Here is a 14161-nt window from a genome sequence, read left to right as displayed (position 1 = left end):
GTTTTAAAAGCTCTGGTCTAGATCATTTATCAACAAGCTGAAAAGGACTCCATTTTCTACATCTCTCTGGTTGGAGAAATATCCATTTTTTCCTACTCTCTTCCTGTTTCTTAAACAGTTACTGATCCATAAGAGGAGAGTTCATTTTCTCCCATGACTGCTAAGCTTACTCAGGCGTCTATGGTACGGAGTTGATTACAGGACATCAACTTTTAAAAGCTTGAATCGGATCCCTTTCAAAACAAGAGACAATAATTGGGACCTGTTTATATTGGCAAACACAAAGCCATTATATCCACAAGAATTTTTAATGACACAAGAGTCAGGAAAACCACTTAGATGATGAAACCAATATTCTTAAATGGCTGAAGATGAAGTTGAAATTTTCTTTTTAAATTTTTAGTTAGTTTTTTATTGGACAGTATGCTGAAAAGTTTGAATAAAACTTTTTTAAAAGGAAGAAAATACCCAGCAGTGAGGGATAGGTTCTTGGCTATTAAACGAACTGCGGTTTTGGGGCAGGAAGTAATGCAAAATCGGAAAGCACATTTGAAGAATAAAAATTGGAATAGTGTAAACGCAGCAAACATGTTTGCAAACACTTTTAAGTACCAGAAACTTCTCCAAAAGTTAATCATTTCTGTATCCTGGAATGGCACAAAAGGGGAGGATAATGGGTATAAATTTTACACACTCAACATGGTTGGCTGTTAGTAACGCAAGGCCCTCAAAAAGGTGAGATTTAATATGGAATTGGGAGCCAAGGTGGTTAACTTTAGACTATCCTATTCTGTTTTTGATTGGGCATTGTTTAAATGACTTTTAAGAGCAAAAAGTTGAACTATTTATCTGAGACCCTTCTTTGTGTGCCTTCATGAGAGGTCCGGAAGATGGCAACACAAGAATGGACCTTTTCTGCAATGGCTCCGTTTGTGAGATGCTCACCTGGCGCCTTCATTACATATCTTTAGGCACCAGGGGGAAATGTTTCTCTTCAACCAGGTATTGATTTAACACCCCATGGCTTTTTAAATGTGTTGGGGGGTATTGGTTTTTATTATGTACAGTATATTGTTTTCTCCTTTTGTATTTTTCTGTTGTGAACTGCCCTGGGATCTTCAGATAAAGGGCAGTATACAAATTTAAATAAGTAAATAAAAATTGACATGTTGAGGGCAGTGAGTCAAAATATGAGAACTCAGGTTTTTTAGGCATGTGTATTTGGTGCAAGAACCAAATTTGGCATTGGATAATGACAGCTGGTAGTATCAGCAGCAATCTAGGCTATGGGCTGGATTCAGCTATTTGGTCCTGTTAGTGGAAGCCAGCAAGACTCCAGTAGGGCTTTTCCCACCCTTTCCTCCCATGTACCCCACAAATCTGCTCCGGGTGTGTGTGTGTGTGTCCAGAAACCGCAGAACAGTTTGTAGGGAGAGGAGAGGAGATGGTTCTATCATGCAACAAAAAATGCTTATGCTGACTGAACAACCTCCTTTAGTGCCATGCTGATTTCCACCCAGAGTGTTTATCTACAGATCAAGTACAAGTTTGATTCATTATAACTGTGGTCACAAAGTGTTTGCAGTGACTTAAAGAACTGTGTAACTTGGCACTCTACATATCTTCAAGACAGCTGGAAGCAGCAGCAACCAAAACCTTACAAAAACTGTTATTCAGAAACAGGCTGCTGTAGAAAAGTAGCAGCTGTGTTGAGATGTCCACCACTAGGCTCAATGGTTTGGGACTATGATGCAATGCTTTCTCCTAGACTCTCTTTCAAACAGACTAAATGGCACAGTTGTAATAAAGTTACATGGAAGCAACATGGGGTCAATACAGTTTTACTTGATTTGTTATATTAATATCCAGTAGCTCTTTCCTCCCAAGTATTGCATGGCAAGCGGAATGTGATGTCTATGAAACCTGCAACATTCAGTATGCGGTGTCTACGTTGCAATTCAATTCACATTTCCCCCCCATGCTGCAACTCAAACTTGTCACCAACATTCATGTGAACCTACACAAAAACCTGAACATTTTCACTCCAATGGAAATGGAATGGAAAATTCACCCATAAATAGAACTTGAAAGCTGGAGTCAAATTTCAAATCTGGATTTGGAATTCCAGAATTAGAATTTTGCATTTTAAATGGTCACATGCATATTTGAACAAACTCTTTGAAATTCATTTCAGCACTACTATTGCTTTAAAAATCCTTCATTCATCCCTGCCCTTGCCCAAGTTCTGTCCCTTGAAACAATAAAACTACTTTTTTTTTTTAAAAAAAAGGAAATATATTAATTGAACTCAGGAAACACTTCTTATGAATCAAAGGACTTGAGCAGTCCCATTTTCCCCTAAGGAATATTCCTTAACCAAACATACAAGCTTTGAATATGAACATAAACAGTCTTCATTTATTTATTGCTCATACCATGTGCTTCCTCTAAAGACCTCAAATCAACTTGCAGATGGTTCCCAGGTGGTCTCCCATCCAAGACAGCTTTCAGAGCCAGATTATAGCATTTAAATCTATCCAATGTTAGGGAAGGAAAGCAGCTTTACTTAAAAAAAAATCAACAGCCTTCTCAAGGTTTTCAGAGAGTGTAGTGAGAACTTACGATGACACAATCCCCCCTCCCCTTAAATTCAGTAACTGCAGAATTGAATTGTAATTCAGGAGGTACTTTCTGCATTGCCTGCTCCAATGTCTTCTTTAAAGGGCTTTTCTGGACAATAGCACCTTCAGGCAAATGTACTGGAAGTTATTGGGCTTATGCTGAAAAATAGGCAAGGCAAAGTTGAATGCACTTTTTGAGACTTTAAAAGAACTAGGCAACAAGGCCTGAGGTTGTAGAATGCATAAACTGGTCTTTAGAACGTTTTTTTTCCCCCAGAACCAGCTCAACCACATGAAGAAACAGGCTTTTTGTGCCTCCATTGCTCTTGGAATCTTCTGTATACAGAGATGATTCAGGCAAGATGTCTGCAATGAAGCATCTTGTGATTCCTTAAAAAAACTAACACACCAATATTGTGCATAAGATATTCTAGCCTAGAGTTCTCTTCTACAGACGCGTGAAGTGTTGTTCTCAGATGGCTGATAACTGCCAACTGAGGATAACATTTCATGCATCTAATGAAGTGGGATCTAAAAGCTTATGTCAAAATACCTGATTTGCACATAAGGAAATTTAGCACAAAGGCTGAACCTATATTATTATGATTAACCACCCTTCACCCTAAGATCCTAGGGCACGTCACAGGATAAAAAACCATTTTAAACAACTATAGTTTGGGGTGCCATTATCTGTGATGGCTGTATTATGCATACAAACCACCCATTTTATTATGGTCATCAGGTGATGTATGCAGAAACGCCCCTTTGGACAACAGGCAGACAAAGCATGTTGAAAGTCAACTTTTTATTTTGCTGTAAAGATATCTGCATTGCAAGTATAAAGGTTAGAAATTATGGTGAACATATTTGAAACTACCATCTCCCCCAGTACGGTCTACTGTTAAACAGCTGTGGTTCTGCTGCGTCTCATCTCCTAGCCTTGCTGCCCAAGATCTATTTAGGCGGTGGCACAGGTGCTCTACATCTCAAAACTCAATTCCTCCTCTAAATGGCTAGCAGATCATCAGCTATTTACTCAAAAAAAGTATTGGTGTGGTTAACTATTAAAATCAAAAACCACAGGCTAAAGCAAAAACAAACAAACAAAAAACACCACAAATACAAAACATATAGCTTTAAAATATATTTCATCACAATAAGAACCAATTAAAGATCAACCCACAGGTTAAAGGGCAATATTGAGTTCACCTCAGACCAAACTCAAAATTCTTGTATGTGAGGCAATTCATGTGTTATTTTCACCGTCATCATGCTTGGCTGCGGAAATTTCTGGAGCAAGAAGATATACCTGTCAGTAAGGCCGTACACACTTTAACTGCTTGTAGCACAAAAATGTAGTGTTTCTCAATCCAGAATCAGTCATGCTTGTATTCAACATGCTGCTTTCCATTTAGATTGATTCTAGATCCTGCTATCCTTAAGGTGGATGTGGCTACTTGAAACATGTTCTAAAGCCCCACCCTTTGATTAGGTTTTCCATGCCTTTTGCTCTTTCACATGACTCAGGCAAATGAAGTGGTTATTGTGGCTTTTGTACATGCCCACCTACAATGTAACTGGGGCAGGTGTGGGTATGCTGACAGGGCCCTCTACATCTGCTTTCAAATGGATACATTTGGGGGTAGGGCAGACTCAATCTGCAATGAGCTTTTATTTTTAGAATGAATCCGGTTTATCTAAAAGTGCTGGGAGGGGGATAGGGAGAAGATCTGGATTTTGTGTGTATACTACACAGGGAAAAATGTACTCAAGTCTCTATTGATTCTATAATAAAATGTGTGCATGCAGCCGAAAAATGTCATGTGTACGCAACCTAGAAAGTTGTCTAGGCTTGCAAGGTTATAAAAGACACAAAACACTAGCACAAAATGCCCGTGTAAGGAAGCCACAAAAACAGCCCACAATTCAATTCGGCATGGAACAAGTTTAACTCTGCTCATTTTTACAGGGGTTAAGCAAACTTTAATGTTAAGATTATGGATAGTGTGTAAATTGGCACTTTGATGTTCTCACACTTCGCAAAAAAAAATATTAGACCTAGAGATTCCACCCAATTATGGATCAATGAAGATGCTGCCTTGGATTTGAAAATAAGTTGTGGAAAAGCCAACTCCTTGAAAAATCCTGATACTATGACCTAATGTAAGGGAATTCATAGGGAAGTCAAAAAATCGAAACTGAAAAGAACTAAATTAAGGCCTTTTATTTTCACATTTCTGTCAGCTTGCAAATGAAATGAGGTTCTAAAACTTTGGCCTGTATCACTTCGTGCTTCATGTTGGGGATTGCATATTTTAAAAGAATTATTTCCCCATATATAACTTTCCCTGCATATACCATTGTATCAGAGATATCCTTTGATGTGCTACATACAGGAGTCTTGTGTGAAAAAAGCATTTAATAACAGCTATGACTCTCCCTACACCTACACTCTGAAATTCAACAGTCCAAAATTCTACCCTCTTTATTTTGCATGAGGATATAAACTTTCCCCACTTATACTGAGAGTATGGGAACAAATACAGCAGGCTCCACAAACTGAATGCCCGCCAGATGTCTAAAGAAAATTCCCATGAGCCTCAGCCAGCACAGGGGGCAGCAGGTTGGTGAAGGCTGCACTACAGCATGGCTCCTTCGTGTGAAGCTGGTACTGTGTAGTGCAGCATGTACTGACCTATATGGGAGAAGCTCAGGGCGTAAAGTGGTGGTTGAGCAAGCTATGTGGCAGCAATGCACTACCAACATTAACAGAAATAGCGGGCCTCAGAAGCCATGTTGCCCACCACTCTTTAAAATACTGCAAATTAAATATTTATCTTACTGGATTATCCTTAATTTGCAAAAAAAAGTTTAAAGTAATTTTATGCTGCAGCAAGATTATTTCAACTCAGCATATTCTTCTTTGCAAATACACAGGAAAACCAGATTTGTTAACACATTTACTGTATTTACATTCTTAGGTAAAACATCTTATGTGAACATCTGCACATATGAAGTAGCCCATAAACCTTGAATTGAGTATTATTTAGAACAGCCTACTTGTACTTTTAGGAAACTGCCTCAGACTAAGCCAGGGATAGGCTGACTGTGGTTATATATGGTCTACCTAGAGGGGGGAGAGAATATATTTATTAGGGTAGCAAACAAAACAATTAATTAAAAAGCCCCTCTAAAAACAATAATATATACTCATAGTTAATATTTGTAAGGTTGCTGGGCTCAACATATTTCAGCCAGGATTACTATATTGTTTTTAAATTCCTCCCAAATGTTAAAGGGGGGCAGATATATCTCACCAATGTGGGCATTCAGTAAATATGGAATTGCAACGAAGGCGGCCCTTTCATGTGTGAACACGTTTCACAGCCCTCGGGAGGAGTACCACTAACAGGGCCTCACCTGCAGATTCTAGGGCCCAAAATAGTTGAGGATGAGGGAGATACTCCTTTAGGAACTTGGACCCCAAGCGGTTTAGGGCTTTGTACACAAATGCTTTTTTTTTTTTTAAAAAAAAATATTTTTATTAATTTTCCAATTAAAACCAATTATATCACATTCAATATTTCAAATTATACACATATATATATCAATCAAACCGAATGTTATGCCAAATCATCTAAATAATTTATTTTTGGGTTCCCATGCTTCAAGAAATTGGGAATTCCTCGCAACTGTCCACTGCCGTCTTATTTCTAAAGTTCAAATCGTCCTCCAAGCTCATAATATTCCAAATCTTCCCCTTACAGTCACCTAGATGTTTTCCACTTTCATCCGATTGTTCCAGCTGCTGAGATAAATGTCAAACGAAGTTTCACAGATGTTCTTTCTCCTGTGTGAGTTAATCAGTCCAGCCTCCCCATAAATCTTCTTAGTGGAGCTCCCTGTTGCGACGGAGTAGCAGCGCCATCTTAAAAGGCTCAAATCACTTTCATTTTCTCTCATAGCCATGAAGATTTACGATTTATTTATCTTTATAGAATTTACAGCTTTTTCAGGCAGGAGACCCAAACATCCAACCATGAACTCTTGGTAAATTAATGGATCTCCTTGCCCTATAGCTGAACTTAGCTTCAGGTCGCTGCTCCAATTTAAAGTGCGTCACAGCTCATAAATCCTCCGAACGCGTCCAGAACTCCTTCCGTCTGACTAGGGGGGGGCTTTTCTCATCGGCAACTTCACATCTTTAAGAAATATGCTCAGTAACAACAGCTATAAAGTTCAACTCACACAGTCTTTTGCTTCTCTTTCACTCCAAACAAGCCAGGACATCGCGTCCGGGAAGATACGAGGCAACAATATGAAGAAAAAATAAAAACTTGCTTCCCTTATCGCTCCGTCCCCATCAATCCTTCTTCCAGATGCCGTACATTCTTTGACTCCTCTCGCTCAGCAGCATAAAATTCTCAGCAGTAAACAGCGCTTCTTCCCCTCCTTCTGAAGTATGTCCATAGATTTAAGCCTAATTATCTTCTTTAACCATGGAAATCCCCGCCATGCAGATTAGCGTCCGGGAGTCCTGGCCGTCGTAAGTGCTCAGCCCAAGCTCCCCCCACTCCAAAAACAGTCGGAGTGGGTCTGGGGGCATCGCGGGCCAGCGGCCCCTCTCCGTAACCCCCGGAGAGGGTAGGGGGTTGCCATTTACTCCCCTAGCAACCGCCAAATTCCTTACGAAGGTCAGAGAGATGGAAAACAGGTCCGCCATTCCTGCAGGCGGAAACCGGAACCTCTGTACACAAATGCTAACATTGAATTGAGCCTCGTAGCTCACTTGCAGCTAGTGCAGTGCTTTCAGGACCAGTTACACATGGTTCCACTGGGCTGTAAATGTAGCAGCATTGTATTTTGCTAGCAGCAGCTTCTGGACTGTTTTCAAGGGCAGCCCTATGTAGAGAAAATTGAAGTAGTCCAGATGGGCAGTCAACAGAGCATGGACAACTGAGTCGAAGCCATCCGAGTCCAGGAACGACCATGACTAGCAAACCAACCCAAGCTATCTTTCCCAGTCAGGCAGGCCTGGACAGTTTTGGTGGTAAAAACAGACTGGAAACCAGTTTGAGTCTAGATAATCTGCTTCTTCCAGGCACAACCGATTCCAGATGGCCACCTTACCCAGGAAGGGAATATTAGAAACTGGTAGTTTCCTCAAAAAACTGTATGTCAGGAAGATCTTTTCAGGAGGGGAAGGGGCATTCTTCCCATTCATTTAACCACCTCATACTATATTTTGCTTGTCAAATGAGTTGGGATCAAGAGGACTTTAGTCAGTCTCACTGCTGCAAGTGTTCCCTACACTTCTTCAGGCTATACAACAATGGAAATAGACCCCACAAGCTGCAACAAGATGATGTCTAGTAGTTAGAACCTCCAATGCAACTGCACCAATTGGGGCATCAAGTTCGGCACAGATTTGAGGAATTGTGATCTCATAGTGCTTCACATACCTCTCACAGCTGGCTGAGTGGTTGGTTGTTAATTATGAGATACTGATCTGAGCCAGCCAACTTACTGTTTGACAAAGTAAGAGCACACTTAAGAAGTACCTTGCAGCATGTTATTAAGGTCCACCTAGTCCAGGCTTCCTCAAACTCGGCCTCCAGATGTTTTGAGACTACAATTCTCATCATCTCTAACCACTGGTCTTACTAGCTAGGGATCATGGGAGTTATAGGCCAAAAACATCTGGAGGGCCGAGTTTGTGGAAGCCTGGACTAGTCCATCAAGAATCCCAGGAACGAGCAGGCACTAAGCAGTGTTATCTGATATTGGCTAGCGATCCACTGACAAGACCATATTCTACCTTGTTTCCATCTCTGGACTAAGCCACACTGGAAGTGGCTTGCACTCTTGGACAGCAGTTCTAAGCATACACACTGGCAAGTACCTGTACAGTAAAAGCCACTTAAATCAATGGTACTGCTTTGTAAGCATGCTATGATTGGTCTGTTTGTAAAGTAGTTTGCATCACATAAACAGTGCATTTTTCCTCCTTGAGGAATGGTTTAAGATTTTGGTGCAAACTATTCTACTTGCTGCACAGATCATAGAAGTGGCAAGGTTCCCCCCCCCCTCCCTCAGAGGTGATTAGGCTCACTAGTAATTTTGCTGCGAGAGATAGACAGGGCAAAGGTAAAAGGAAGCAGAAGCACGACATAATAGGCGAGAATGACTAACAACTTGTAACTATTGCTTCCTGACAACCTGGACTTTGGTAAGTAACATGTCACCCCTTATTGCCATTGCTTTCTTACAGGCGTTGGGTGTGATTGATTTAAAATATTAAGTCTTTTCTGCTTTGTAAGCTGCTTTAAGATCATTTTTTGAAAAAGAAAAGGCAAGGTATGTTGTACATTTCTGCCCTGGCTAAGGCTCTTTCCATTTCTTTTACTAAACAAAAAACCTCTACTACCTGTTGTGAAGGCAGCAATTACCAAGCAGGATGTGTAGCTATCCAAAAGACAGGCAGGATTTAGGGTAGGGTAGGGTAAAATGGTCAGATTAAAAGGACAAAGGGACAATAATATGACAGACATGAAGTTAATTCATATTAAGAGATTTGTTTCCAAACTTGGGAAAACTGGGTGTCTGAAATGTGTAAAGGAAGCTGATATGTCTCAGACACCCTCTCTTGTAGTGGTGATCAGAAACAAGGGCATGGCATGTGTTCCCTCTCTCAAGAGAAAGCAAAGCATGAAGCAGATTTATTTACATTCTTTTTTCCTAGCCTATGTGAGTTTACAGCTTTTCCTGAGACGTGAGGGGTTAATATTACTTACAGTAGTTATGATGCTCTCAAGCCATCCTTTCCCCCTGGCTTTTGCTGCTGAACTTTAAAGGGCAGTCTGAATAGCTACTAATCATCCCCCCCCTTTTCTTTTTCTCCCAAGGCTTTAATATAAAAAACGCTTTCTCTGTGTATTTACATAGCTTGGATAAAGAATGGGGCTATCAGTTTGCAAAGTTTTCTAAATTCAAAATCAAGAATTTCTACAAAAAAGACAATGTAGTACTAAGGTCAGCAGCTTCCATGTATGCTACCCATTTTCAGTACTTCCTCAGCTAATCCTTAACTGGGAACAAAACCAGTTACCTGCTGCAAGGAGTGCAGACCCCCCTCCAGTTGCCCAGAGAGGCACCTGAAATACCTGCCGTGCACCGACACTGACTGCTAATAGGAAAGCTTAGCCTTCTTAACTCTTTAAAACCAAGATGAAATATGTTGTAAAGCAAAACATAACCCCTCTGTCTTAAAAATGGGAGTTGTTCAAGAGCCTGACGCCTGGTATTAAAATTCTTGGTAATGGTGGATTCTTTTAATTGTCAGGTTTAAGTAGATGTAGTTGTTTCCATCCCCTCTAATTTTCACCATTCTAAAAGTCTCATTAGAAGTATAAATTATAGAATAAAGTACTGCCACCCATCCTGAACCCTCAGGATGGGGTGGGCTAAGCACAGAAATAATTAATAAAGGGCAACAGCAACATAAGGTATCTCGGCAAGGGAGACAGGGACTAGCACAGCCTGATAGTAGATGATTTTCCAGATTAAATTGGTTAAAGAAGGCAGGGAGAGGAACACAAAGAGAATTCCGAATGATTCAATTTACAACTGACTGGTGATAAATTGTGTTACATGGCGGCACACATAGCCTGCACCTCCTCTGCCAATCTGAGGAAGGAAAGCACAGAGATCTTCTCAGGCAGCTTTACACTGCAGGCAAACCACACTACGACAAAAGTGGCACTAACAAATGTGACTTTGCAATGCAAAAGGATCACTATAGGAAGCTTCGGCAAGTGGTTTTGACCAAAAACCCCCACCAAAAACTGATTACAATTGACTAAGCCATGTGTAGGGGGGGAGGGAGATGTAAACAACATTAAGGATACAATTGTGGCGGGTTGGACTAGATGACCCTCGGGGTCCCTTCCAGCTCTACATTCCTTCAGTCTCTGCACTTTAAAGCCTATCTGCTACCCTTCTCCTTTCAGCTTACTTTAGAAACACGAGTTGTCTCCTTCAGATAAATCCTTTACATGCAAAGTGGAGATCTCTCCTCCCTCTCTCAAATAGCAACTTAAAAACTGGAAGGTATGACGACATGGCTGCGATGTGAGCAGCCAGCTGCTCTCAGGACAAAATGAAATAAGGAAAAAATAGTGTGCGAGGATCAATTATACGAGAGAACCTCCTAAATGGAAAGGCGGAGGCTTGACGTGGTGGCGTGGGGGGGGGGGGAGAGATTCCTTTGCCGGCTTCGCAGTGTTAAGGAAGCGATTTGAAAAATAAAGGCGGGAGAGAAGGAGGGCACTGATTTTGACACCGAAGAGGACTCTAAAAAAATATTTTTAAAAATAGGGAGGGAGGGAGGGGGCGCAGTTCAACTGGGGCGGGGAAGCCTGTGCCTGCAAAACGGGGAGCCCCATGACAAGGATTTGGGGGTGTCGAGAGGATGAAAAGGCGCCGGGGGGGGAAGGGTCGTCTCCCCGTGTTACCATGTGAGAGATCTCAAACTCTCTTAGAAACCAAGGCTGAGGGGAGGGAAAGAGGCGGCAGCCGGCATGGCCAGGAAGCGAGCGCGGGCCCTTCTTCTTCCAAGGCCGAGGCGAGCGGGCGAGACCTCCCGTCTCCTCAGCTAAGAGGCGAGGCGAACGAGCTTCCCCGGCGGTACCAGGCCCTTCTCACCCACAGGCAGGCGGTCCGCCGCCGCCACCGGGTCGAGCCCGGCCCTCTTCCTCTCCCCTCACCGCCGCCCCTTCCCGCGAGTGTATCGGTTACAGCAGCTGGCACAGGTGCGGCGGGGTTGCCCTTCAGACCCGCTCCGCCGAGGGAAACCTCAGGCAGGGAGGGAGGGAGAAGAGCGGGAGCCGCCGCCGCCGCGGAACATGCAGCCATTTTGGGCTTCGCCAGACAAAGAACTGCGACGGCGGCTGCTCGCTTCTGAGGCGGCGGCGGCGGCTGTCAACAGTGCCGCCTCCGCCACGCTCGCAAACCCCTCTCCGCCAACCGCGCGCGCACCCGGCGCTCCTCCCTCCCTCTGCTCCCCCCAACCCTTTCGCTAGGCCGCCGCCGGGCCCGCCGCCGCCCGTCCCCTCACTAAGCACTCGCAGCCATTTGCCCGAGCTTTTATAGCGACCGGCCGTCCAATCCGGAGCCGGCGGAATCCCTCTCCGGCCGCTGATGAGATGCCTCGGCGGCCGGCCCGCCCCTCCCCTCTTTCCCCCCTCCCTCGCGCGCATGCCCAGTGCGGGAAGGCTGGGGCGGGAGGGGAGCTCGGTGTATGTGTAAAATGAGTGAGTGAGGGCGAGAGGGGAGGGGTGGCGAGCGCGAGGAGGGCGGGGGGAGGGAGGAGTGAGAGAGGAGGAGGGAGGAGGAGGGGGGCCGGCAGGCGGTCGGTCGGGCGGGAGCCTCTCACAGGAACCCTCCAAAAAAAAAGATGGCGGCGGGCTCGGATCTGCTGGATGAGGTTTTCCTGAACCCTGATGTGGACGAGAAGGTGGTGAGCGACCTGGTGGGCTCCCTGGAGTCTCAGCTGGCGGCCTCGGGCCACCACCACCAGCACCACAGGGCGCAGGAGCCCCTCAGGGCCGCTGGGGGGCTGCTGGGGAACCATGTTGTGAGCAGCAGCAGCAGTAGCAGCAGCCCGAGCCCGAGCCCTGGAGGAGTAGGAGGAGGTGGCGGCGGAGGAGGAGGCGGAGGAGGCGGCGGCGGCAGCAGTGCTCATGTCCACACCGAGAGCCCCGGCAGCGGCACCGGCACCACCACCGGCGGAGGCAGCGGCAGCAGCGCCGCCGCCGCCACCAGCGCCGCCAAGATGGGACTCAGTGGCCCCGAGATCACCAAGCCAGGTAACCTGGCGAGGCGACGGGGGTGGGTGGGAGGGGGCTGCCCCCTTTCCTCAGGGGGCAGAGGGGGCTCCCCTTCTCCCCTCCCCCTGCCGCCCCCTTCCCCCTCCTGCTTCTCTCCCCCCCCCTAAACCGGGACTGCTGGCTCCCCTTCTTGGTCTTTTCTCTTTCCTTTTCCTCTTTCCCATTCTCTCTCTTCTCCATCTCTCTCCCCCCCCCCAGTTGTTGTTATGTTAGGAATTGGAGTGTTCAAGGGGGTGGCTGGGTGGAGAGGGTCGGGGGCGAGGGAGGCCTTCCTAGAATGCCAACCTCTCACCCTCCAACCCCCCCTCCCCTCCCAGCAACATACTATTTTTGGCTGGGACTGGCCTCCCCTCCCCCCCTTCCTACTACATCTAGAGTGGAAATGGATTATTAAGGGGTTTTGTTGTGGTTGTATATGTGTGTATGTATGGCAGTTCTCCTCTTTAACACTGTCTCCACCCCCCTCCTTTTTAATTATGTCATCCCTTCCCCCCCACTTCAATCTCCTGGTAGCTGGGGTATTTGGGGTGCTCCTGATGGAACGGAAGCGGAGACACCTTGGTGTTTGACTTCTGCGCCTCCTCCCCTCCCCCCTACCCACTGCCTTGTCAAAGAAATAAGAAATTGTGTTGTTTACAGGGGAGATTCTCCCGCCCTCTCCCTCTGTATATATACTGTACAATGCTCTTCTGGAGCTGTCTGAATTCTTCCTTGCCCTCCCCACTCTCTGTAACCGAAGTGCAAGGGTTTTTGTGTTGGGGGGGGCATTGTTATTAATCATGACACCAGCTTCCCTTGAGAAGAGGAAGTGATGGGGGGACGTCAGGGTCAGGAACCCTTTTTAAATATACCTCTTTGCAAAGGCCGGTCTGTTTGGCTGCTTCTCCTTCCGTTGTCGTTGGGGGTTATACATCAACCTTTTGAGTCTCTTCTTTCTCCTTAAACAATATGCCAAGCTGTGTGGTTTGCTTCAAATCTGAGTACAAGCCCCTCTTGCCTGTGGGGTTGGGAGAGATGACAGCCCATCTGTGAATGTTTTCCCCTTAATAGCAAGACAGTGGACTGTGAGGGGTATCATAACATTTGGTCCTGTCTTTCATTGCATGGCTAGAGGAGCATTGTAAGGGAAAGAAAACAGTGCTTCTCTCCCCTTCCACCACCATGATTTACACTCCCCTCCCCCTCTATATATTTTTCCCTCGCTTTTGTGTGACTGAAATATTACAGGGATGCTGTTGCACGTAGGACTCCAGGTTAGTAAAGGGGGATCTTGGAGGAAGAACCCTCCGGTAGCCCTGATTTGTGTGACATTATCTATCTGATTACAGTCCTCCTACTTGTGTCTTCTAAATATGGGGCCTGTAAAGTCAGGGATGGTGTAACACATAATGCCAGACTTTGCTAGGGACAGTGGGTTTTCTGGGTGCAAAAGAAGCATCTTTGCTAGTATTTGTTTTTCTTTGTAGGAGCAGCAATCAAAGCAGCAGGGTTTAATGTGTGTATGTTTAAGAGGGAGGGTGAAATCCTCTAACACTGCCTTGCAACCTCTTGCCTTCTATCATCTCTCTGACAGCTGCTGTTCAGTCCCACTTTTCCACGTTGTTCCATTCAACAGGAAACATTTAGCCACTAGGTTTTCCTATAGCAGACAAG

The 14161-nt window shown here is 44.9% G+C and overlaps 1 protein-coding gene across 4 annotated transcripts in view; it reads left to right on the top strand.

Annotated features, from left to right (window-relative positions):
• The first annotated feature begins 12018 nt into the window (after window positions 1–12018).
• Window positions 12019–14161, top strand: part of TAF4 (TATA-box binding protein associated factor 4) — a 78215-nt gene continuing 76072 nt past the window's right edge. For all 4 annotated transcript variants that reach the window (XM_060277332.1, XM_060277333.1, XM_060277331.1 and 1 more), the window contains exon 1: window positions 12019–12487. In XM_060277332.1, coding sequence (XP_060133315.1) covers window positions 12076–12487 — 412 coding nt within the window. In that variant the 5' untranslated portion in view covers window positions 12019–12075. The remainder of the gene's footprint in view (window positions 12488–14161) is intronic.

Source organism: Zootoca vivipara, chromosome 7 (assembly GCF_963506605.1).
Source record: "Zootoca vivipara chromosome 7, rZooViv1.1, whole genome shotgun sequence".
NCBI lineage: Eukaryota > Metazoa > Chordata > Lepidosauria > Squamata > Lacertidae > Zootoca > Zootoca vivipara.
This window is presented reverse-complemented; position numbering and strand designations above follow the sequence as displayed.